The sequence below is a fragment of the Talaromyces stipitatus genome, genomic scaffold (assembly GCF_000003125.1).
Source record: "Talaromyces stipitatus ATCC 10500 scf_1105507295511 genomic scaffold, whole genome shotgun sequence".
NCBI lineage: Eukaryota > Fungi > Ascomycota > Eurotiomycetes > Eurotiales > Trichocomaceae > Talaromyces > Talaromyces stipitatus.
The window spans coordinates 910,815-933,610 of NW_002990119.1; the positions used below are offsets into that span (position 1 = coordinate 910,815).

Here is a 22,796-nt window from a genome sequence, read left to right on the forward strand (position 1 = left end):
GCCACTGGACCCTAGAGGACGTCAAAAGTATTATTGGACGGATGAGACCTCTGTTATCCTAGGCCACCAAAGAGGCTCTAACCGGGTTTGGCGCAGGGTTTTTGAATGTTATGATCATATCGTTATTCGCAGGCGTTATAAGAACGCTTCTGGATTTATGTTTTGGGGCTGTTTTTCATACAATGCCAAGGGGCCCTGTCATATATATGAATCGGAGAACAAATTGGCAGCAAAAAAAGCCGAGAAAGAGTTATAACTTGTGAATCGAGAGCGTGAGAGGAAGGCCGGGGAAGAATGGGAGCTAAATCAAGCTTTTCGGAATCTGCAGCTATGCCTTCGTAAAGGAAGGAAACCAGCGTTTAAATTTACTGCGAAAAATGGAAAGCTAATTCGAAACGGCAAGGGTGGCATTGATTGATATAGATATCAAACGGTATAGGGATTCACTATATAAACGTGATATCGAAGCTAACTTTATGTTAGAAAGTTCTTGTGTCTAAACTCCTTCCTTTTGCCCAGGAATGTAAGCGCACTCGGCCGGATACAATAGTAATGGAAGATAACGCCCCGTCGCATGCCCATTTCCATCAAAAAGGGATTTACTCCTTCCATGAGGTCAATCAACTCCTTTGGCCTGGCAATTCCTCCAGATTTGAATGCTATCGAACCGACGTGGTTTTGGCTTAAAAGGCGTACAACTCTCCAAGGCGCAGCAGGGGATAGAAAAACAGCTAAAGAATTATGGGAGAATGCTTGGGCGGGACTCCCACAGCATCGTATACAAGCCTGGATTGAGAGGATTCCTTTTCATATACCAGAAATTATACGCCTAGAAGGTGGGAATGAATATCCGGAGGGCAGACCTCGAGGTGACGTGCGTAAACGTTGCCGGCGTAAAGGTGAGCTCTCGTTCCGGGCATATATAGAGGATGAGAGGGGATTAGGGGGGTTGGGGGGACTATCTATAGCTTCAAAAGGCTTAATGAGGCATCTAGAAAGGTGGACGTCTCTAGATTAACCCCATATACATATCTAGTTTTTTCTGCTCTCATAGATTGATATGGTAATTTTGGTGTATGGCTATGTGATGACAAAACACACTAATAGCCACCGATCTCTCTTGTTATTTCCATCACTTTTGACTCCCACCTCCGTAGTACGATGTCCCGGAATATCCCTCCGTCCAGCTGACTGGCGGCTGATGTTGGAGCTTGGTTACGCTAGGATGAATACGGAATATAGGCAAATAATAAGAACTTAGAGTTGAGAATTTCTATGTATTGATGCACACTCCCTAATACAAAACTTGTCAGGAATGTTGACCTCTTTTATATGTGAGGTCCTGTACAAACTAGATCATGAGATGACGTCCAGTCGAACCTTGTAGACATAGGCATATAAAGCTGATTGGATGTCTATATCTCGTCAGTATGTAAATCTAGTTCTCGAAATTTCTTCATGTTAGTATTGTGATGGATTCCTAATTAGGGATAGCGTATTGCGTTCCAACAACTGACCCGAGCGGGTGGTCAGCCAGGTCTTCGACACCAATGCTACATTACAGCACCAGATTGACAGATCTAAGAATATAGATCACGATGCCTATCACTTGTGAGTTGACACTACTTTTCTATAATGATCTTGGCCTGACACCATCTCAGTTGAATCAGCCGAGTTTCAATGCAGCATCACAAGACCAGACATACCGTTTACAATTTACGTTGGTGACAGCTACATGCTCCTTGTTCCCCGAGAAGTTACCAACATCCACCGAAACTTTCCCACCGTGCAATACTCTCCTCAACGTTTCAGATTACAACTATCAGACTACTGGGTCGATGAATACAAGAGAAAATTCAATCAAGAACCAAAATTTTCTGCCAAGTACGTCGACTTTGGATTAGAAGACGACGAAGTCGTGGTTGCTGCTCTACTGGATGGTAGTAACTTTATCGCATATTGGGAGTTCCGCACTCTGTTGGATGGTGACAACTCTCACCATATGGACATGTCTTCGGATGCCAAAGCTAGCTTTGGAATGATGAAATGGGACCTGGCACTAGGCTCCTAATATGCTCTACTTGTGATTGCTACCTTACTACTCTGTTTGGGCTTCGATTTCTTTGAATTTGGGTTAGTTCGACTCGTACGGGGCATTAGTGTAGCTAGGAAATCTTTTTTGAAACTGTAAATCTGCTTTCTTGGCTAGTTCTTGCTCAAGTTTTTCGCGTTACAGGACTCTATTCAAATAATGTAATCAATGCAGTCTCAGCTTGGTCAGATATTATCTGGCCAGGTCTCCTTTATCGTACGAGTCAACGGTTCAAATCAAGTCTCTCGATCTACTGTTGCCACAGATGCGGGAACTACCTCGTCTTTATCGAATGATAAATCTGCTCAGCCAGGGCCCTCAGATGAAATGCAGGAGCAGGAACAACCGCTGACACAGCCAGAGCCTCAGACTAGGAATTTTCCTATATCCCCTCTATTTTATCGATTGTCTCGTACGATTCAGACAGTGTGAGAGGTCTGGGATGAGTGATCGAAAGAAAGAATGGAAGCGTTGTTGCTAATCTTGAAACAATACATATAAAACAGAATGGAAAATACCGCATCGAATATGAAGCAGAATCCTCGAAGTCGAAGAGGCCAAAGTGAGCGAGCTCCGAGTGGGCATGAGGGGCAAGACGATGATCGGGCTTGGCCATTAATATAACCGTGGACGCTTCAAGCTTTGCTTTCAAGGCTACTTTAGATTAGTGAGTAGGATGATTATTGACACCTACAATTCTTCTTTTTTCCTGAATCACACCTCGTATGTGTAATACTAGGGACTATGCTCTAACTCCGAGCTGGGAGGGGGGAGGTAAAGAAGCCGGGCATTCAGTAGAGCTTCAAACAGGAATACTGAACAATGGAGAAGAGCCTATCTAATAGATAATGTTCACCGAATTGATGTAGGTACAGCTGTTTCTGTTCTATTAACCATATGAACATATTAGCCTAATCGCCTATATCCTCTGTGGCGGTGTAGGAACCAACATACCTGTCCAATTTCTTAGGGGTTAGGGTTAGTTTGATGTGAGAACAGAGAGCGGCAAAGGTGTGGATATTTCATCTGGTCATGATCAAGATCAAGGTTCAGCTGGCTATGGTTAACAATGTATTGCCACGAAACGACATGAATGTCTTTTATATAGAATCCATGCTGCGGAAGCAGAAGAGATAGGTTTCAGTACATTGACATTCCATACCCCTCCCTTATGTACTTCGCCCTTAAGTAATCCCTCTCGAACGTGACTATACATATTCCTCGTAACACTGTTACAGAAGGGCAATTTGACGAATGCATTGGCAATGTACTTTCATGCGGCTTTTAGGAGAATAGGGCGGAAACACACGAATTGCATATAATTAGCGCACTATGATAGTGCCCTATAGGATAAACCCCTCCAGGAGTAATAAACATCATTTATTCATTCATACAAGGCGCGCCTAACGTCATTCGTGTAATGTCAAGTAAGAGGATGGATGCCTAAGGATTCTCTGTTGACCCTGGCCCCGCGGTCCTGTTGGCAGTATCTATTCCGCCCTCAATGACTTCGTTCTTTTACTCCTATAACTATTTAGCTTCAACATCATCCTAATCCTCCATCAACAACCCTGTGAATTTATCTCTCCTAAAACTCCTTGTCGATCATGGCGAGTATGAATAACATTTTCACTCTGACGCGATACAAATCGCCTCTTCCTCCAAACGTCATAATCGCCGAAACAAAGCTTGGATTCGCCAAACTCCAACACTCCAATTTGGGCGCGCTCGTCGGCCCTGAAAACGGCGGGTATTATCTCAAGTATCCAGAGGGCAAGGTCGTAGCCGTCGCTAATGACAGGCTATGTTCCGTTATCGACGAAAAGTTTATGTCGCTAATTTTCTATCTCGAGAGAGAAGCTCTGCACGAAGAGGCTAACGAAACTATGGAGGATTTACGGAAAGCTGGGATTGACGCTGATAGGCTTAAGGCAGAAGCGAGCGATGAGATCAAGAGCGGTGCCTGCGTTCGAGATGGTGATTTTGAAGAAGACGCCTGTGATGATTGTCAACAACCAAAAGCTGAGTCTTAACAGATGTCCGCTATTTTACCAGAGTATATGTGTAAACTTCTTATCTCTAGGTGCAGTTTAACTTATTATAGGCATACGCATTGGTATCTATTACTTTTTGAAGCTATGGCAATACAGGATGCATATCCCTGAACCCAAGCGTGTGAATGGATATTCATCAAGTATCCTGACTAGAAACGAATTTATGATATACAATGCTATTTAAAATTATTTCGTCATAAGCGTGAAAGGAGGATAAGTACATTAAAGCATAATTATAAAACGACTCGAGCTTCAAGACTATATCCCATGCCAGCTTGAGCAACGAAACAAATGACTAGAACTTCGAAGCAGGAAAATCTTCCTAATACTATAAGTCCCATGCCCTCTTTTATCAGATGCATCTCTGGCGATGTGAACAGTAATGACAGCCTGTGTAGTAGGGGCATTTCCCCGGTCCACCAGTAAAGACGCAAAAAGGATGACTGCATCCCCTCTGAACGCAACCAGATCCTCCGCAGTTCCAATCTTCCATTAGCTTTTGCAAATCAGCTCCATTCTCTTGTAGTTCCCGGAGTACATCGGCAGCCTCTTCGTGGTTCCCTTCTTCCTTTAGCGTGCGATAAAAAGACATGTACCGCTGGTCCAGTTCGATGGTCAAGTTGTCAGATGAAGCCGCCACAACTTTACCGCTATCTGGATACTTGAGAAACCAACCACCGTTTTCGGGACCGACCAGTGCGCCAGGGTTCGCGTCTTGAAATTCGCGGAGTTTAGGCTTCGTGTCGGCTATTTGGACATTCGGTGGAAGTGGTCGCTTATAACGCGAGAGGGTATCATCGGCAGTAGCAGTTTCCCACAGGAATGCTAGAAAGAGGAGAACAATTGAGAAGTTTGAAGTGGTTTTCATGGTTACTAACTGTAACACGCTGGGAGGTTATGGATAAGGTGTTATCACAAGACAAGTGCTATCTAATAAACAGTCTGGAGGGACGAGAAGCCCCCTTTTATAGCGAAACGGTCCCTCGAGACGAAGCCTCTCAGTCTTTTGAAATATGAGCCCATATGTTTTGATGCAGATAACAATGTAACCAGGCTTTCTCTCTTGCCCCTGACGAATTGGCTAGAGAATGGGGCAAAGAGGTCATCCGGATTTCCCGTTACCGTTGCCTTATTCTAGACCAGCAGGTTACAAGGTAACTGCATTGATCATCCATGCACTATCAACCGTCGTCGATGCAACCGGCCAGCCTGGCTTTCATCCTTATTGCTCATTTTAGAAAATATGTAGATGTTTAATTAGCATACATGACAAGGGATATAATTCCTCGCTGTTTACCACGGACTTCACTGACCTTGAATCAAAATAAAAGACTTGATACAGAAACTATAAAGGCTACTGCGCGGGCTTCACAGGGATTCTACAGAATAGAAGTGATGTCGGGAAAAATCCTGTTCGGCAAAGAGCTCGGAATGAATCTCAGGTACTATCTAGCGACATCCAGCCCTAGATAGCAGATATTATTTGTAGGATTGGCCGTATGTTGGCCATATGTTACATCACATAGCTCTATTTCTAAGATTGTGCTTGTACAGGTTGCTACATGTACTACGCCGCATATGCTAATGTACTACGGTACGGCTCGCAAATAATATTAGTAACCTCCACTAGGTATCTTACCTATTTAGTATACGGAGTAGACTAGCTATAGTTGTATTTTGGATGTCGCATGTACTACGCTGTATATTTTAGAGTGGAGAAAGTGATGTGAATACATCCGCAGCAGATTCTTATAACGATAGCCCCAAGTCCATGAGGCTAGAAATCATGTAATGAATGGACACTGTACATGATATCGTCTCGTTGCTTGATGCTGATATCTATGTATAGTTTACATGGGGCTATTTCTGTTGTTGAAGACATCAATATCTGCATCAGTACATGATCCTTTTTGGATTAGTATTCCATGCTTGAAATTTTCCAGTATTGTCTGTATGGGTACTAGATATTGGAAGTAAGACTTTCCCTTTTCAAACAGAGGAGGAATCTTGCAACAACTATGTCGATAGAAGTAAAGATACAGCTGACGTCACAAACATTAAGTGGTCGTCTACAGCTGGAGATCCAGCCTCAGTAAGGTCTCCAGAAAAAGCACCCTCTCTCATTGTGCGGACAACGAGCAACACGGTAGTACTTTTCGTGAGAGTCCAATATGGGGAATACCGCCGGATGTTGCAAGTAAAATGACGGTTGCAGTTAAGCCGCCTTGTATATCAACCAGTACCGCCGTCACCATGCCAACTTCTAAGGCGCGTCTCAGCAATCCGACTGTCACTGTGCTCGGGGACGATAATAATCAGCCCACTGTACACCAAACCTCTGCAACCAATAAAATTAGCCAAGAATGCTCGGTCTACGGAGGTTGAAAAGAGTCCGAGACACTGGAAAATAGTTGTATAAAAAGATATCATAAATTATTTAAATGGTCTTACTTACTTCTACATTATGATATTACCTTCTACCTGCAGGTTGGGTTAGTCTCCAATTTCCCTCAATCCTAGAGCGGATTCAACTTCAAAACCCTGCTCGCATTCAAACTAGACGTAGATTATATTCCATGTATACTAGATCCCCGCTGTGTAGACTGTGAGGACCCAAGCAATATCATATTGGAAGCTATGAACGAGAAAACTAAGTATGGAGGGAGAAAGAAGAATCTATCAACATGAAGCTATCTCAGGTGCTTGATATGTTGTCGTTGATGTGTTGGTTGTTGTTATTGGTTATCTAAGCTAACTACAGCAGCGCTGACCCCTTTATGTGTGTGTGTGTGTGTTGTGTTTCTATTTAACGGCCGTGGTCCGTGACTCACACACTTCCCACCGTTCTCTGTTGGGACAAAGGCCGCCGAGGGGTAAACCTCGAGCTTCAAGATCTATCTCAAATTTATATATACGGATAAGAGACTCTTTGGCGCATTTCCGTACTGCCGTGGTCATACAGGAAGGCCCCCTTCTAAGTGAGCTTTGCGTATTTGCCAGCTGTAATGGTCCACCTACGCTCCATGACCCGAACAGTAAATTTTACAAAGAGAGAAGGAGAAAAGAGAAGAGAATAAAAAAAAGTGTTGGTTGCTTCGTGCAATCGAGATGTCTGGCACCGGTACGCAGCAAGTGTTGGATATTTGATACGCTAATCCCAATCCGGATGTACTTACTAATCTTTGAATCCTCGGAAAAGCAACATATCCGCGAGAACAAGAGCGCCAAAAAGCAGACTACATTTTGTACATAAAGAGGATCAGGGATGTGTATCTAGAGGGGATTTGCACACTCTCTAAAAATACTGCTAGCTACGCATCTTGATCCTCTTTATATACACAATATAGTGGCAAAATAGCAATCCTGAATCCAAAAGTAGGCTGTCGATATTGTGCCAAACCTGGGATCGGCAATTGTGTTTTTCCGGGGATTCACCGATTAGTAAGGTCGTCCAGAATGGGATTAGCGTATCAGATATCCAACAGCAAGGAGAGGTCACGTGTGGCTTACACGTGACCTCGTCAAGCAAGGACTATATGACACCGCGTCGGTGCCTCATTGAGAGAGAGAGGAAGGACCGAATAATTACCTATTGAAGTTGACTCTATTGCTTCGTATGTACGTACACGCACCTTAGTGCACCCACAAAAAGAGAAATATCAAGGAAAAAATATAGCTGTCTTAGCTAGGTGCTGAGGACAGATATCGGCAAGGGGGCAGATATCCTCAAAGAAGCGGGTCTCTGCTAACCATATAGCTAGCTTTTACGCTTCTTTCGCAGTGCCTAAAAGAAAAGAGATGGCCTTAGAAGAGGGCCTAGGAGGTCGAGGGACTTGTCTCTTAGCTATATGACAGAAGAAGAAGTGTAGAGGTTTCGTGCTCCATATTGGCAGAGAAGATTAGCATCATTATGGTTGAATTATGTTGAATTATTAATGGTAGTCTACGAAGTCTCCATAGCCAGTATGGGCCGCGATGATATGACTGAGGTCAAGTCAGGTGAGTTGAAGCTCACCTGGGCACTTAGGAGATGTAGTGATTCCTAGGTCTTGGTATGTCTGAGATGCCACGCTCTACCATAGTGTTTGAGCAGCAGAAAGGCTCGAGCCTCGGCATATCCCTTTAGCGAGGCATATGAGGATCTGTGTGGAGGAGGAGAGATAGAGGCAGCGCCCTCTTTGGTAGCAATATCAGCCGCCTCATTCTTAGGGATTTTCGCGTGTCTAGGGACCCATCGAATTCGGATAGAGCCACTTTTGGTATGAGGAAGCCTTTCGCGGAGTGGCCAGGCGGCTGCAAGTATGCAAAAGATTTCAAAGACTACCGTTAATGGTGTTGCTCCTGGTGGTACTGTGACGGACATGTTCCATGCCGTGTCACATCACTACATCCCTAATGGAGAGAAGTTTTTGGCTGAGGAGCGTCAGCAGATGGCTGCTCATGCGTCGCCATTGCATCGGAATGGCTTCCCTGAGGATGTTGCTCGGGTGGTTGGATTCTTGGTTAGCAAGGAAGGGGAGTGAGTTAATGGCAAAGTCATTACCCTAGATGGTGGCGCGGCGTGATGATTACGATTATAATTGTAGTAGTTTGGAAAGTAAGTACCTAGTCTAGAAAGAAAAGCTAACTTACGAGACCAAAAATATTCATGTTTTTCTCGTGCAGTTCAGATATATTGGAATTACAATCTCATGAGATGTCGATATGATCTTTGCCAATTTCACGTGTACTTTTCTACTGTAGGCGGAATCGGTGGTAGAGACACGGTAGAGACATTTAACTGATATGACATCCGAGGTACTATAGCTCAAGAAGATTTCCCTACGTGTATACTATTGTGAAGAAAAAGAAAAATCATAGAAAATGTGTTGAACGCAGCATGCTAACAACTCGTAACCTTCAATGATCAGACCCTCAGCCCGGTCCTGTATTCAAAGGGAGATAAGGATGTAAAAGGGGGAGAATATGTCTCAACAGCCCCAATGCGATATGCATTGGCGTACCCGTTGGAAACTTGGCCGCTCCATTTGTATTAATCACACTCATGTTTTTCAAATCGTAGCTCCCATTCTCATCGTCTGCTGCCTCAATCATTGCAGCCGCCAAATCTAAGTAGGACACGGGACTTTGCTCGTCGGTCAAGCTCAGCGCATGGCCTCTTTGTACATCGACCGAGAGCGCACCAGGCTTAATGAAGATAGTTTTCAGCCAGTCTTCTTCTGCGTGAAGCATCTTTTCCGTTTCAATCGGGTCGATATAGACGTAAAAAGCCGAGCGGAGCAGAATCAGGCGCAGCAGATAGGGGAGATGACGGAGGAAGTGATCATCAATAGTTGCCGACGACAGTAGGACAAGCTTAGACACCTTTCTTGGAGCAGTATTCGTGTTTTCGCTCCTTGATTGATACTACTTTGGAGCATTTGAATCACAGCCGCAGCCGTATCTTGTGCTACACGGCATCCCGGAATATTGTCATTAGTGGAAACAACCAGAAACACCGTGTGGCAACCACGCAGACACGAGGCCAGAAGGTCAATGTCGTGGATGCTTCCTTCAATATCTCAACTTCGCCGCCTTCCTTGATGTCCGGCAGAAGTCGCAGAAGCTTGGTACGATCACGACAGTATGCGTGGATGCGAGCGTCGGGCTTACTGTCGAGGAGGGTTTGGATGAGTGCCCTACCGCACCTCCCCGTGGACCCTAGGACAGTGTAAGTACTGGAGGAAGTCATGTCTTTTGTCTCAGGTAACTGCATACTTAGATACTCAGAATCATTACTTGAACGTTGACTTTATGTTCGTTTCTAATACATTGGTTGGAGGGAGGGGGGCGGATTAGGCGGGTGCTATATATCCCGATTACGTCGGGCTACGATTTGTACCGTAGAAAATTTCAGGCTCGGACGATTGACATGAATTGTTTGATTGAACTCGAATGTGATATTGTTATCATCTGATGTCGATCTTACATGCAACGTTAACATGGAGCGTGTCTGCCTAGTATATTTCATTTGACTCTTTGGCAAGATAAGATTTCTACAATGCAGAGTTCATATTTGTAAAAACTCTAATTAATAAACTACCTGCTACTGAAGAGCCCCCGATTCGATCAGCCACTTCTGGAAAATAGGGAAGAAACGCTGATAGAATGCCGAGTCCACCATCTCCTCCAACTTCTTAACCTTCAACCCATCTTCCGTCAGTGTCATAAAAATAGAGAATTCATTCGTCCATTTTTCCTCTGGAATAGGCGTATCTGCAGAGGACGTCGCATACACAGCGGCCGTGCTCTTGTCCGCGTCGTGGACTATGTGCTTGATGCCCACCTAGCTGTGCATTAAATCCGATCCAACCAATTTCATAGTATGCGAAATCCTTTGAAACTAACCTTCCAGTTTGCCAAATTATTGACGAGCTTCGGATAGAAGAATTCGGCATGCTCTCGCCGTCGTACTGGCTGCTGTAGCGAAAATGGGAGCAATCGCTGCTCAAAATCGTCAGACCAGAGGTTTATGGTGTCTTGCGCTTTGCTGTTTCCCCATGTGTCTAGAAATTTGTCAATTGTCTCTTTTTGCACGTGTGCTGGAGCAGGAATGTTGATACACTGTGATGGTTTGTGCGATTTTTCTGAACAATAGGAAGTTCTTGGTGTGATAACCTTGAGAAGGCAAGCGGTCTAGAAGTCGGGATATATATATTTGTACCTTGGTAGGTATATACTGATGCGGGTGACAACTCGGACCATACTCGTCGGAAATCATCTCCATTATTTTAATCTTAATTCGCAATAGCTCTTGTGTTTGCTCTGTTAAGACCTTTTTAACCGTAAGTATACGACGACCTCATCCTGATGCAGAGGACTGTATGAGGCGTGGGTAACATTAATAAACGAGGAAAACGATGTATCCTTTCGATCGATGTACATTGCGTATATGTATCTACAATTCATTCACGCTTATCAGTGACAGAGCTTTCTGTCAGATTAGGGTTATTACGTCCTGTGTTAGGGCGTTTTCCGCGTCGCCCTAAATCTGTCTTCAGTTACCATGGTACGGGACAGCATGTAATTCGTGATAGATTCGGGAGTGTGAGATCCATAAAACGCATACTGTAGACCAACTAGAGAAGAAGAATATGGCGTATCTTCTTGTTCGTAATCATTGGCAGGTTTCACCGATGCTGTAGCTCTATCCCGCGCTCAAAGATGCCTAAATAAATGGCCCGAGCAGCTTCACCTGAGAGCCACAATATCCCGACAAGTGAAAACACTTGTGTATCGTGCTTCTACTAGTCATTTCTGACGCAGTGAATTGTTCCTCTGATCCGAGAGATACCGGATCAAAAATGAGCTATACAGGTAGTTAGACGATTGGGGCACTTACCTGCGGTCAGATTTCTCTCAGAGAAGACCCCCTTCATGATGTCCGATGACTTGTTGGAAAAGTTTTGTAGAATACTAAATAAATTAGACTGAAAGACACCCATAACGTGCAGCGTACCCTTTTGGCTTTTGTTTGTGTCTATCACGTCTCAGTCGTATCTTAGTCATGGCCACCCTGGCAACACCAGCACCAGCAGCACTCCAGTCTGCCATGGGGACATCTGGCAAGATTTTTGCGCAGGACGACAAATTCTGGAAAAACTACTCAAGAGGTCGCCCAAAAGTCCCAGGCGCCTTCTGGGATCGCGTCTTCGGCTACCACCAGAGCAAAGGCGGCCTTTTTGGCACCGTCCACGATATCGGCGCTGGTAACGGGCCTTATGCCCAGAGACTACACTCTCGCTTCGCCCACGTCATAGTATCGGACATTGTAGCTGAGAATATCACTCTTGCGAGCGACCGACTTAGGGACCGGGAAGGATTCAGCTTCCGCATCGCTGCGTTGGAGGAAGCCGACGACATCACGGATGGCAGTGTGGACATGGTATTTTCCGCAAACGTGATGCACTTCGCAGAGCCCCAAGAAGATGCCATGGCAACTATCGCATGCCAGCTACGTCCCGGTGGCACATTTGTGGCCTCGCTGTTTGGTCCGGCACGCTTTCGTGACGCGGAACTGCAGGATCTTTGGGAGCGAATCAGCCACCAGGGTGGCAGGGAGCTGCTCCAAGTGTCTGATGATCCGGACCAGATCATAAAGGTCATGGTGCGGACACAGGGCCTGTATAATGTTGCACCACTTGATCGGGCACTTTTTGGTGATAACCTTCGGATACATATTAACATGGAGCATGTGAGCACTTTAGCTCGTTCCCGTTTATTTCACGGTTTCCTGACGCTTTCACGGACTCGTATGAGGAGTTGGACGAGCTGCTCGCTGATGGGAAGACTGTTGAAGGTTATTTCCCCGTCACGATAATTTTGGCGACAGAAATTAGACAATTATCTGTTCTTTATGTATTCTCCCTGTGTTTCTCTGATACAGCGAACTACATTGTAGGCGATTACTAGGTTGAGTTCAACATCTTAAAGGATTAAAGCTTTAAGGCTCCAGAATCAATAATACTGCTATATTAATTTCACTAAAGTTCTCGCTCCAATCTGAACTGCTAACATGCTCATAGTTTTGTCATCTGCAGTTGATTTTCTTGCAATTTGAGAGCCTTCGAGTTCAGTTGCTCACGGATGCTGCCTGCGGGGAGGTAAAAGAGATAGAGTTGTAGCAGTTGTAGGTCACGCTATATTATCTGCCTGTCATACTGATGTATAGTACTGGAATCTGAAGAGCTATTCTAATGTGAAGTAGGTAAGAGGTTTCACGTAAAACACTTTGGAAGGAAGAGGGAAAGGGGAGAAAAGAAAACCCGGTAGAAAATATTGTTCAAATGAAATTTGTGAGAATATTATCTAGCCATTTTATCACAAGGGACGGCATATTTGAAGTGTGATTTCCAGAACACGAGTGCTGGAAACGATATAATCATCCGAAATATTGTATAGAACTCAACAACCCGCCAGGATGCCATTTGATTGAGACTTCAGCTCATCTAATTGTAATATTCACCCAACCATTCCCGTAGATCTCCAATTGTCTCGTAGTCTAAGAATAGGCTGCCGTTGACCTTGATATTCAGCTCAGTTCTGAACTTTTCCGCGATTACCAGCGACATTAAACTGTCAATGTCTAAGTCCCCGAAACCGGCATCATCCGTCATTTCAGAGAGATCCAGGCCTGTTTCGTTGGCAATGAGCAGGATTGCCTTAGCAGTGATACTGCCAGACTCCGCGGCATCCTTGATGGATGGAGATTCGGCTGCGGCTGCAACTCCCTTTGACGGAGCTGGCGCCGAAGTGGGAGGGCTAATATTCTCATCATCGCTTCCGAGACTAGTGTCATGTCGAAGGAGTACCGGTTTGGCATCGGGGTGGCAGATCTTGATTTTATTGTTATAGCTTGAGCAGCAGCAGGTTTTGGCTTATCGTCGATAGCAGCCATTTTATCCGGGGGAGAGAGAAAACGGCTGAGTAGAATACGCGGATAGCGACGAAATTGGATACCATTGACAACGCCGATGATGATATTGTCTTGCATACCATACACATCACCAAAGTAAATCGGGTCCTCAACAGTCGGAACCATCTTGACGTAGGAATGGTACTTGCCCCCCGGGACCAGGGGCTTCGCGAATCGCATTGAGTCCCAACCCGGAGTGACACAGTAATTGCTTTGCGTGTCTATGGCATCGGAGCAGTTCATGGTGAACCCGGCCAAGTGTGCCACGCTGTCAATAAAGTAAGGAGGAACAGCCCAGATTCCACTCTCCTTGGTAGTAAGCTCCACATCGGCGAATCCTTCTAGTTCATGCATGACCACAGACTGCATGCCGCGGTACTTATCGGCGTAGGTTACCAGGTTGCTGCTGAAGAGGGTGTATGCATGTTGCGTGTAAAGCAGCTTGCCTGACCTTGTGCGGCAAGGTGTTTGAGTGCTTCAATTCTGCTCTGGATGAGGTGGGCAATTGCCAAGAAGACAGCCACTTAGATGCATCTTCGTAGCAAATGTTGGCGGTAGCGAATGGCTCCTCGGGACCTCCATCATTGTCCACATTCTGCCAGGCCAACTCGACTAGACCTGAGCCAACATCGGCAGTGGTAGCAGTTACACGGAAAAGCTGGGGTGTCTTCTTATTTGTTTGAGCAACAAGACCCTTTGTAACGACTAGATTGCCAGTATTCATGTGGACTTCTTTGGACTTCGGGTTCAACTTGCGGTACAGATAATTCCCAAGGGTGTATGCAATATCGGCATGGATGGACTAGAATTAGGGTTAGCAAGGTCTGACCGAATACCCTCGTACAAGGAAGAAGCCTTACCGATGTAACAACACCACAGTTGTTCATGCTATGCCCATGGGTGGCAGCCAGTAGATCTTCCTGCATAAGATCTGACTACATGACTACTGTACCGGCGGAGCCATTGAATGACTCCTCAATAATCTGCTGGACAGTGGTAGTTTGAATCTCGCTAACTAGCAGTGCTTTTGGTGCCGTCTCGGCTCTCTTCGTATAGAAGGTATTACCTTTGTCAAACACCAGTCGACAGTATACTGAATCCAGTGGTTCTTTTCATTCCATGCATATGCTGGAAGATCCAATAGGCGTAGCCTACGCTCGAGTGGGCTGTGGAACTCATTCCAGCCAACTTCAACACCACAAATATGCAAAGTAGCCATGCTCTCGGTTATGGTCTTCCAGTTATCATCGCCACGGCGCATTGATGGGACAGCGAGCCGTGTGGACGGAATGGTGGTTTTGATAAAGTTTGTACAAACAGGATGTGGCCCAATTTCGATCCAGACAGTCTCATCGCTAATAGTATGAATCTTCTGGGCCTGCTCTAGAGCAGCCACAAAGTCGACGGTTTGTCTTGTGACCCGGCGGACGTAGCTTGCATTCATTGTCTTACCATCAAAAATGACTTTGCCGAGCAGAGGCGAGATAACTGGCACTTTTGGCTCCTGAAAGATGACACCCGCCATTGCAATTTCCTCAAAGTCGTCTAAAATAGGGTTCAACTGATCCGAGTGGAAAGCAAAAGCAACATCCAACTTGATACAGCGGTAGCCAGCCTTCTCAAGCGAGGCTGCCACGTCATCCATCTGTTCCTTTGTACCGCTGAGTACAGTGTCTGAAGGGCTGTTTATACAAGCAATCGTATATAGCTTACCCTCTTAGCTCTCTACTATCTCTGCAACGGAAGCGCGAACAGCCATCATAATATAGCTACCAACCTTGCACTTCTCCTCCAGCATCTGAGCCCGGCGCCCAACCATGAATATAGCATCACTAGCAGTGATAACACCGGCTGTGTGTATTGCAGCATACTCGCCTAAGCTATGGCCTAAAACAACGTCTGGTTTAACTCCGAGAGTAGCCCAGTGTTTAGCAAGAGCAATCTCAGTACAGACTAGGGCAAGCTGAGTAATGACAGCAGAGTGAGCATGCTCGTTAGGATAGGATGCGTCAAGAGCAGCAATAAAAGAAGGGAATCCTTGGCCTTGACCAAGAGATTCAAGATATTGTATATGCTTTCGAAAGGTGGGCACACCCCGATACAATTCTAAACTCATTGACTTGTAAGAAGCGCCTTGACCAGTGAAGCTAAACGCGACCAGAGGGGGCCCAGACATTCCAACAGGGTTGATCAAATCAACCTTATCTAAGGAGGAACTCAGTTGCCTCTTCAAATGGGCCACATCAGACGTAGCAATGGCTACGCGATGCGTATGATGGTAGCGGCGGGCAGTCGTCGTGTACGAAAGATCCGCCGAGTTGGTATTTGGATGTGAATCTAAATACCCAATCAACCGGTCAATATTTCCAGTCAAAGAAGTCTTCACCTTGGCTGAGATAGCGATGATGTGAGTTTTACGCGGATCTATCTCGAACTTCGGGTTGATCTCTGTCTTAATGCCGATGTGCGGCGGGACGGCGTTCTTTTGGAGCATTAAGAGCACTTTGATTAACGCTGTTGTCCCTGCAATAGACCCTCCATGACCAACATTTGCTTTTACGGCGCCAATATTTTAAGGGCTGGTCCTTGCTACGACGCCTGGTGAGAGGAGCATAGACGTCCATAATACCCTGCATCTCCTCATGGTCTCCGGCTTGAATACCAGTGCCGTGGATCTCGATGTAAGATACATCCAAAGGGTCTACGCCAGCCTGTCGAAGCACCTGACGGGAAAGATAAGCTTGGTGGCCGGCATGGGGGTGAGTGATAGAGACTGCTTCTGCAGAATGGTTTGTGCCAGCACCAAGAATGACACCTAAGATATTGTCATTGTCTGCTTCGGCATCTTCGAGTCTCTTGATGGCGAGAGAACCAATGCCGTCTGCGCGGCAGTAACCATCAGTGGTAGTATCCCACGTCTTGCAAGCATTATATCCTTTAGTGAGAAAGTGACCGTTACACAGTCCAGAAAAGCCGTCCGGGTTGGTCAGTACGTTAACACCCCCTGTGACGGCAGTATCAACTTCACCATTCCAAAGAGCCTGGCAGGTGACCTAAGATTATTCATTAGCAACTAGGAAGGCTGAGGTATACGTGACAGAAAACGTACCTCAATTGCTGCGAGTCCCGAAGAGCATGCAGTATCAATACTGTAACTGGGACCCGCGAACTTGAAGAAGTAGTTGATTCGCCCAGGACCAAGGACTCCACAACCACCTGGAATATAGTAGGTGCTAACCTCTTGACCTTGATTGATTTCACGGTAGTCGTCAGCTGCTTGGCCATAGAATGTACCAATACGCTGCAACTGTGTGGAAGCAGTACAATTACCAATATAACCAGCACGCTCAAGAGCCTCGTACGCCGTGATAAGAACCAAGCGCATCTGTGAATCGGTGACCTGGGATTCACGTGGAGATATGTTGAAGAAGGGCGCATCGAACAAGCCGGGCTCACCGATGAAACAGCCATACTGCGTCATAGTCTTGTTGAGTTCCTTTTCGGCTGGGTCGTAGTGCGTCTCAATGTCAAAACGATCAGCTGGGATTTTACGAGAGACATCCAAACCCCTTTCTAGGATTTCCTAGAACTTCTCGGTATTAGTCGCGCCTCCAGGAAGTCTGCAAGACATGCCGACAATGGCGAGCTTGGACTGTGAAGTACTGCGTGGCGTGGTATCTTTTGGCGCTACTTGGGTGACAAATGTTGTGAGATTACTGATCGAGACGTTTGAATGAGTAATGCTACTCTTCAAGGCCGAGTTCAGGTCATTGAGAGGGATGGAGTTGCCAAAACTGTACAAAGCTACTTCTGAGGTAACAGTGGTTTTCACTCTCTCAACCACACCAGATATGACGCGGTCCCAGTAGATTGCCTGGGTAAGAATCTCAGATATTACGCTTTCGAAGAGTTCTGTATCCTTCTTAGCCGGGTATGTTACGCTAGTGCTGGTAGAGTAAATTGGTGCTCCTGGCCACGACTTTGTCCGGACCGTGAGCAACGAATTTTGATCCACGATGCTCTGCGTATCATGCATGTCGTAAATATGTGGTGCGTGACACAAGCCGCCATATACCGGAAGTGCAATAAATGTTGACTCGCGGAAAAAGTCAGACTTATTGAAGAGTGCTTTTAACCTAGCTGGTGGTCCGCTCACTGTGACAGAAGTCCGGCTGACAGCGCTTACAAAGATTTTTCCAGTGCCAGGAATCTCATCTCGAAGATATAATGTGTCAAGCTCCTTCCTAACAATATCTGGGTCAATATTATGAACGACGTATGCCCATGTATCTGGGCTCTCTGACAAATCTCGGGCTTCCAAGTTTTCTGAGACATCCAGGACATGGATTCCTAGGCGGAATGCCAACCGTACAGCATCAGCACCTGCGAGTGGCAAGTCGGCTAACGTCGAGGACAGTGAAACGGCAGTAGATGCCAAAAGGCCAATTCCCAGGCCAGCAAGGTTCAGGTTTGGAAAGTCAGTCAGCTCTTCAGGGCTGTTCTCTGCATAGCTGGAAACGGAAAATCAGCAATTAGATTTTAGATTGTAAGCCAATTCAAATACCCACCCAATATACGTTGCTATTTGCACGACAACAAGCAGCACCCCATCTACGGCGCCACAAATCAAGCCTTCCCGAATTTCTGTGTTTTCTGACCAACTGACTAGGGTCTTAAATGGTGGAATGAGCTTTTTCAGCTCTGTCGGTAAGTTTCGAGCTTCTTCTTTGATGGCCCAAGTGGCCTCGCATATAAATTGGGCTAGGTGTGAGTGATGTTTGTCATTGCTGTGATTGTGCAGGCAGCGGAACAAGGGAACAAGTTCTGCAAATCGTCCCTGGGGAACTCATTGCTAAAGTAGACGAGCTTCATCTTGCGTGAATCCAAGTCGGAATCCGAAGTTGTGGTTGGGGTAAATATCAGCATCAGGGTGAATGATTAGTGGTAGAAAGAGGGAAGGTAAGAGTTTGAATCCGATAGAAGCTATCTAACACGAGTCACGTTATGGGCCAGCTCAATGCAAATGGGTGAGACTTTTCAGAGACTAAGTGTGTTGAAAAGAAGAAGTACTCCAGCCGGTTTATGCTGTTGAATTGCTGCTAATAAGCCATATCTCCGCATAGTCGCTTCAGGACCAATATTGAAGGATGTTACTCAACCTTGGCTTAATATTAGTTATCTCGCCCCGACTGACTCATCCCTAAATGACCGTGGCCACCCCGACAACTACTATCCGAGAGTCATTAGTAGGTTAATGCTTGGCAGTTGTCAAGCTTGAATGACCGACGATGCTAGTTAGCGTGTGAAGATAGGTGAGGTTACACTTGAGTAAGCTCGGTATATTGTTTCTGATACTCATTTATTTACTAAAACGACGACATCTTGCTTTAAACTCCTGAGACTTGAACTCTCTTCATGGGGACCCATTCCGTATACATCGATGCGTAGCTATAAGCTAGGGCTACGATAAAGCACGGTGTAGGTGACAGATAGCAATAGTCTGCTAGCAGTGTAAATCATTGCAATTCTATGCATAAGATGACCACAGAAAAGCCATGTCCCAAAAAGTCCAACTTGAGTCTAACCTTAATCGCGTCATATATAATGATCATGCTTATGGCCAAAGCTGTGTCTTCTTTGCTTTAACCATCCCTGAACCACTTATGGGTAGAGTGTAACAACCAGCAGGCTCGGGGGTCTCACTATTCTAAGAAATGCACCCATGACGTCTCAAGTTGGGTTTCAGCTACACCAGGAGAAGATTTATATGTTCGAGGATGGTTTCAGCTCCACCTCGACTGTTGGAGCTATTCGGAGAAGGGAGATTTGGTATAAGTTATGTCTATAAAGATAGCAGACGCTCAAGGATAGCGGAAAGATAGGTTTCAGTACATTGACTTTCCATACCCTACCTTGTGTGCTTTACCTTCAGTGATTCCTCTCGAATGTATTATACATATCCCTCGTAACGTTGTTACATAGAGATAAGGGGATTCCATATGCCTTTTTGTTTATAGCTGTGGGTAAGGTGCCCATTTATAGCAGACGACTTGAATTACACTGCGTGATCCTATGCCACATGGGATGCGTATATCTTTACTCGTTAGCTTTAACTGGTGAAGTCCTCAAACCTTAAAGGTAATATGAGGATCCAAATATTATAAAACCTAGGAAGATTTAGGTGAGACTAACATGCGTACGTTTGATGCGAGTTTCGGGCGATTCGGTGCAATTCCAGAAGTTTCAAATACGAGACCGCAGTCCTCCGGGCCCCGTTAGGGTTTAGGGCTAGGGCTAAGGTAGTGAGGAGCTACACACATCTACTTCGGCGCCCATGACGCCAAAAGTCATAGGATAGATGTTTAATACTTAGTTATTACTTGATTGTGGCTTGCCAGTATTCTGTGGCCTGTAAAATGCGCGCACTACAGAGTGGTCAATCCTAAGCGCAACAGTAAGCTCGATGTGCAACTAAGCCATTGTGGTGTTCAGAACTAACATCCATACATTGTAGGAAACTCCTTAATTTAGACATTAAGTCACCCAAACTGATAATTCTCATCGACTTTTAATTGCTAGTCTGAAATATAACTAGCAACTAATTTATGGTAGATATGAGATTGGACGTGCTTGAGTTGTTCTGTCCCGTGAAATATAGCAAGAGAAGGACGACACCTCCATGAAGAACTTCGTATATTCGTAGGCAAAAGTCCTGGAAAATTCATTCTTTGTTCAGACCCAGGTCATCGAAGAATCAATCCCTGAAAACATATTATTCCAATCCAAACTTGCCACATCAACTCCCTGGTCAAAGCTCTGTGCCAAATCATGAAAATAAGTCGATAAATCTTCACCATTCGCATACATATCATCCCCCAATGTAGCCTCGTCTCCCCTCAGTATAGCTGGTGTTGGCAGTAATAATTCGCTATACGATTGGACACCAGTAGCAGTAGCAGCACCGTCAGGCGTTATAGGTAGCCTGTCTGCCCGCTTTGGCGCCGGTGAAACTTCGTGCTTGCGAAGTACATGTGTGAGGGAGTTGAGGAATTTAGCTGCCGTTTGAGATTCGTATTTTGCCTCTTCAAGAATTTGGATTGCTTCAGTTAGCTTTCCGCGGTCTTCCGCGTGATGAGAAGAGGTTTTATGATAACATAATTGTATGACTAGTACAATGCTTGCCATGAAAACCGGGACCAGGAACCCGAGAAATCTGTAGCGTGTTGCTGATACGCCCGACTTTCCCAAGTGTGATTCTGTTTGAATGACGAGGCGGGCAGATTGTAGGCATATTTGACTAGAGGAGGCGTAAGCAGGTTCTGCGAGGCCACGGGTAAAGTATGGGATGTGAAGTGTGCACCGCTGCGCATAGAGGAGCGAACAAAACAAGTAGCCTTGGTGGGCGATTTTTGTAGCACGTGAACGGTCAAGGGAGTAATTTGCGATCAGTTCATCTACTGACATGGAGAAGAAGGGCGGAGTGTCATTTAAGAGTATTTGGAGCTCGGTATCGATACCCATTAGAACGTCGTGGTTGGGGACGCCGGTGAGGCCCATTACGAGAGGACTGCGGTCAACCATGTTGTGCGAGATTTCTGAGAGACGAAGTTGTAGTAACTGGAAGGACATTGTGGTTGGTTGGGATAACGGTTGTTCAGTGCATCGCATTCCATCTGTTACATCCTCGTCGTTGATATTTAGAGGTTTTCTGACTAGCATGTGACGTGGATGGCAGTGATAAATGTTTTGTGAGCCGCAATTAAATCTCCTTGAAGGGAGTGACCTAGGAAATCCATCAGTAACAGCTTACTATCATTAAGATACTGGGGACGCAATACCAGTCAGCCGCAACAAGAAACCACCATACTCTTCTTCCGATTTCTGTTTGTACCGAGTTCGCCGAATTCGCATTAGACGGCTGGTCTAAAGAATGCAGCCCAATCTCCCGTGCTAGCATAAACGCCATATTAAACAAAGATTTGCATCTTCGAGAGAATCCTTCCATGTTCAAAAGTGCAAAAGTTGTTATGCTGATTCCCTGTATGCCCTCTATCGATACCGATGATATTCGATGGAGGATATCGAGCATATCCTCCACCGCTTTCACCCATAATTGTGCCTGAGCGTTGGCTTCCTGCCACGTAGGAAACAACCCACGAGCATTATCGCGGTGTACCCAGGCGTGGGTTGAGCTTGCAAATATGCCCAGAAGGAGTAGTATGTTCCCAGGATCTTCCCAACTTTGCTGGCTCAGACATGCATAGACCTCATCCAATATAGCTGGAAGTGAAGGGGTATGGATTATATGATGAACATGGTCAATGTCATCAAAAAACTTCTGGAGAAGTATCTTAGCTTCTGCGTACTGTGGAAGCCAGACACATCTCATAGGCTCGAAGCGTGAAGGCGAGAGGTGCCCATTCCGGCTAATATAATATTGCGCGTGTGGGATTTGCTGGATTGGGCAAACCCGGAAGGCGATCTTATTTGAGAGAGCGTTATCCTGACAAGATTAGATCCGAATCTGGGCATAAGTTAATGAAAGGCACTAACTAACCGAGGCAATCTGCACGGTATAGATTCTTTTCAGCCAACCAACATCATCATCTAGGTGCTCGATATCGGGCGAGAGAGTGGACCGGCTTGTACGGGTCAGCAGGCTATGAGGGGTGTCAGGACTAGTCTCAGCCGTCTGTTTTGTGTTTTGAGCTGAGTTCCCATTATTGGCCACAAGCTCCTCCAGCCTTCGAATGCGTTCAAGGAGCTCGAAGTCCCCAGAGCCAGACCGAATAGCGGTATTTTTCACTGGTAGCTCGCAAACAATGCCGCGGGAGACACAGTTGGAGCATGGCGCCTCTCTGCTGCAGAGCAGCTTACGAGACCTGCAGAAACGGCAGGAGACTGGCCTTTCTAACCTTTGGCGGGCTCCTTGGATTTCCCTATCTTTTGGCATTGATGTTGCCACATATAGAACAGACGAAGATTGCAAGGAGAGGATGACGGGCGGGTTTTCCACGGAGCCTGGTGAAGAGGAACTACGCGTAATATGTAGCTTATACCGTGAGTTTAGTGGAGCGGGGCAAGCGGAGTTTCCGCGGAGCCGCTGGGGACGGTAATGAACCCTGAAAGAAACCCCTTGGAATGGAGGCTTGACCTCGCCACAGATCGGACGAACATTAGGCCGTCCATTCTTCCC

General features: G+C 45.8%; 11 protein-coding genes across 11 annotated transcripts, besides 2 other annotated features; 4 read left to right on the forward strand and 7 right to left on the reverse strand.

The window, feature by feature from the left end:
- Positions 1 to 25: 25 nt before the first annotated feature.
- Positions 26 to 214: a mobile genetic element.
- A 423-nt stretch (positions 215 to 637) lies between these two features.
- Positions 638 to 841: a mobile genetic element.
- A 702-nt stretch (positions 842 to 1,543) lies between these two features.
- On the forward strand, positions 1,544 to 2,310 carry TSTA_100370 (uncharacterized protein). The gene is made up of 2 exons (XM_002485985.1): positions 1,544 to 1,611; positions 1,662 to 2,310. The coding sequence occupies exons 1-2, from the start codon at positions 1,599 to 1,601 to the stop codon at positions 2,069 to 2,071; spliced, it is 423 nt and encodes a 140-aa protein (XP_002486030.1). The 5' UTR covers positions 1,544 to 1,598; the 3' UTR covers positions 2,072 to 2,310.
- Positions 2,311 to 3,699: 1,389 nt separating this feature from the next.
- On the forward strand, positions 3,700 to 4,330 carry TSTA_100380 (uncharacterized protein; the record flags this gene model as incomplete). The annotated part of the gene is made up of 2 exons (XM_002485986.1): positions 3,700 to 4,069; positions 4,197 to 4,330. 2 exons carry the CDS (start codon positions 3,700 to 3,702, stop codon positions 4,328 to 4,330), a joined length of 504 nt encoding a protein of 167 aa, XP_002486031.1.
- Positions 4,331 to 4,638: 308 nt separating this feature from the next.
- Positions 4,639 to 5,014, reverse strand: TSTA_100390 (uncharacterized protein; the record flags this gene model as incomplete). Its single annotated transcript, XM_002485987.1, has 2 exons — positions 4,639 to 4,714; positions 4,743 to 5,014. 2 exons carry the CDS (start codon positions 5,012 to 5,014, stop codon positions 4,639 to 4,641), a joined length of 348 nt encoding a protein of 115 aa, XP_002486032.1.
- A 3,433-nt stretch (positions 5,015 to 8,447) lies between these two features.
- Positions 8,448 to 8,760, forward strand: TSTA_100400 (uncharacterized protein; the record flags this gene model as incomplete). Its single annotated transcript, XM_002485988.1, has 2 exons — positions 8,448 to 8,665; positions 8,733 to 8,760. The coding sequence occupies 2 exons, from the start codon at positions 8,448 to 8,450 to the stop codon at positions 8,758 to 8,760; spliced, it is 246 nt and encodes an 81-aa protein (XP_002486033.1).
- A 300-nt stretch (positions 8,761 to 9,060) lies between these two features.
- On the reverse strand, positions 9,061 to 9,877 carry TSTA_100410 (uncharacterized protein; the record flags this gene model as incomplete). The annotated part of the gene is made up of 2 exons (XM_002485989.1): positions 9,061 to 9,541; positions 9,645 to 9,877. 2 exons carry the CDS (start codon positions 9,875 to 9,877, stop codon positions 9,061 to 9,063), a joined length of 714 nt encoding a protein of 237 aa, XP_002486034.1.
- Positions 9,878 to 10,231: 354 nt separating this feature from the next.
- On the reverse strand, positions 10,232 to 10,912 carry TSTA_100420 (uncharacterized protein; the record flags this gene model as incomplete). Its single annotated transcript, XM_002485990.1, has 3 exons — positions 10,232 to 10,471; positions 10,534 to 10,772; positions 10,804 to 10,912. The coding sequence occupies 3 exons, from the start codon at positions 10,910 to 10,912 to the stop codon at positions 10,232 to 10,234; spliced, it is 588 nt and encodes a 195-aa protein (XP_002486035.1).
- Positions 10,913 to 11,361: 449 nt separating this feature from the next.
- On the forward strand, positions 11,362 to 12,505 carry TSTA_100430 (uncharacterized protein; the record flags this gene model as incomplete). The annotated part of the gene is made up of 3 exons (XM_002485991.1): positions 11,362 to 11,416; positions 11,452 to 11,502; positions 11,640 to 12,505. 3 exons carry the CDS (start codon positions 11,362 to 11,364, stop codon positions 12,503 to 12,505), a joined length of 972 nt encoding a protein of 323 aa, XP_002486036.1.
- A 628-nt stretch (positions 12,506 to 13,133) lies between these two features.
- On the reverse strand, positions 13,134 to 13,954 carry TSTA_100440 (uncharacterized protein; the record flags this gene model as incomplete). The annotated part of the gene is made up of 2 exons (XM_002485992.1): positions 13,134 to 13,473; positions 13,497 to 13,954. 2 exons carry the CDS (start codon positions 13,952 to 13,954, stop codon positions 13,134 to 13,136), a joined length of 798 nt encoding a protein of 265 aa, XP_002486037.1.
- Positions 13,955 to 13,979: 25 nt separating this feature from the next.
- Positions 13,980 to 15,245, reverse strand: TSTA_100450 (polyketide synthase, putative; the record flags this gene model as incomplete). The annotated part of the gene is made up of 3 exons (XM_002485993.1): positions 13,980 to 14,402; positions 14,461 to 14,535; positions 14,667 to 15,245. The coding sequence occupies 3 exons, from the start codon at positions 15,243 to 15,245 to the stop codon at positions 13,980 to 13,982; spliced, it is 1,077 nt and encodes a 358-aa protein (XP_002486038.1).
- A 72-nt stretch (positions 15,246 to 15,317) lies between these two features.
- Positions 15,318 to 18,526, reverse strand: TSTA_100460 (polyketide synthase, putative; the record flags this gene model as incomplete). Its single annotated transcript, XM_002485994.1, has 6 exons — positions 15,318 to 16,114; positions 16,149 to 16,653; positions 16,710 to 17,169; positions 17,191 to 18,111; positions 18,169 to 18,387; positions 18,420 to 18,526. The coding sequence occupies 6 exons, from the start codon at positions 18,524 to 18,526 to the stop codon at positions 15,318 to 15,320; spliced, it is 3,009 nt and encodes a 1,002-aa protein (XP_002486039.1).
- A 1,806-nt stretch (positions 18,527 to 20,332) lies between these two features.
- On the reverse strand, positions 20,333 to 22,553 carry TSTA_100470 (uncharacterized protein; the record flags this gene model as incomplete). The annotated part of the gene is made up of 3 exons (XM_002485995.1): positions 20,333 to 21,195; positions 21,425 to 22,103; positions 22,158 to 22,553. 3 exons carry the CDS (start codon positions 22,551 to 22,553, stop codon positions 20,333 to 20,335), a joined length of 1,938 nt encoding a protein of 645 aa, XP_002486040.1.
- Between the last annotated feature and the right edge of the window lie 243 nt (positions 22,554 to 22,796).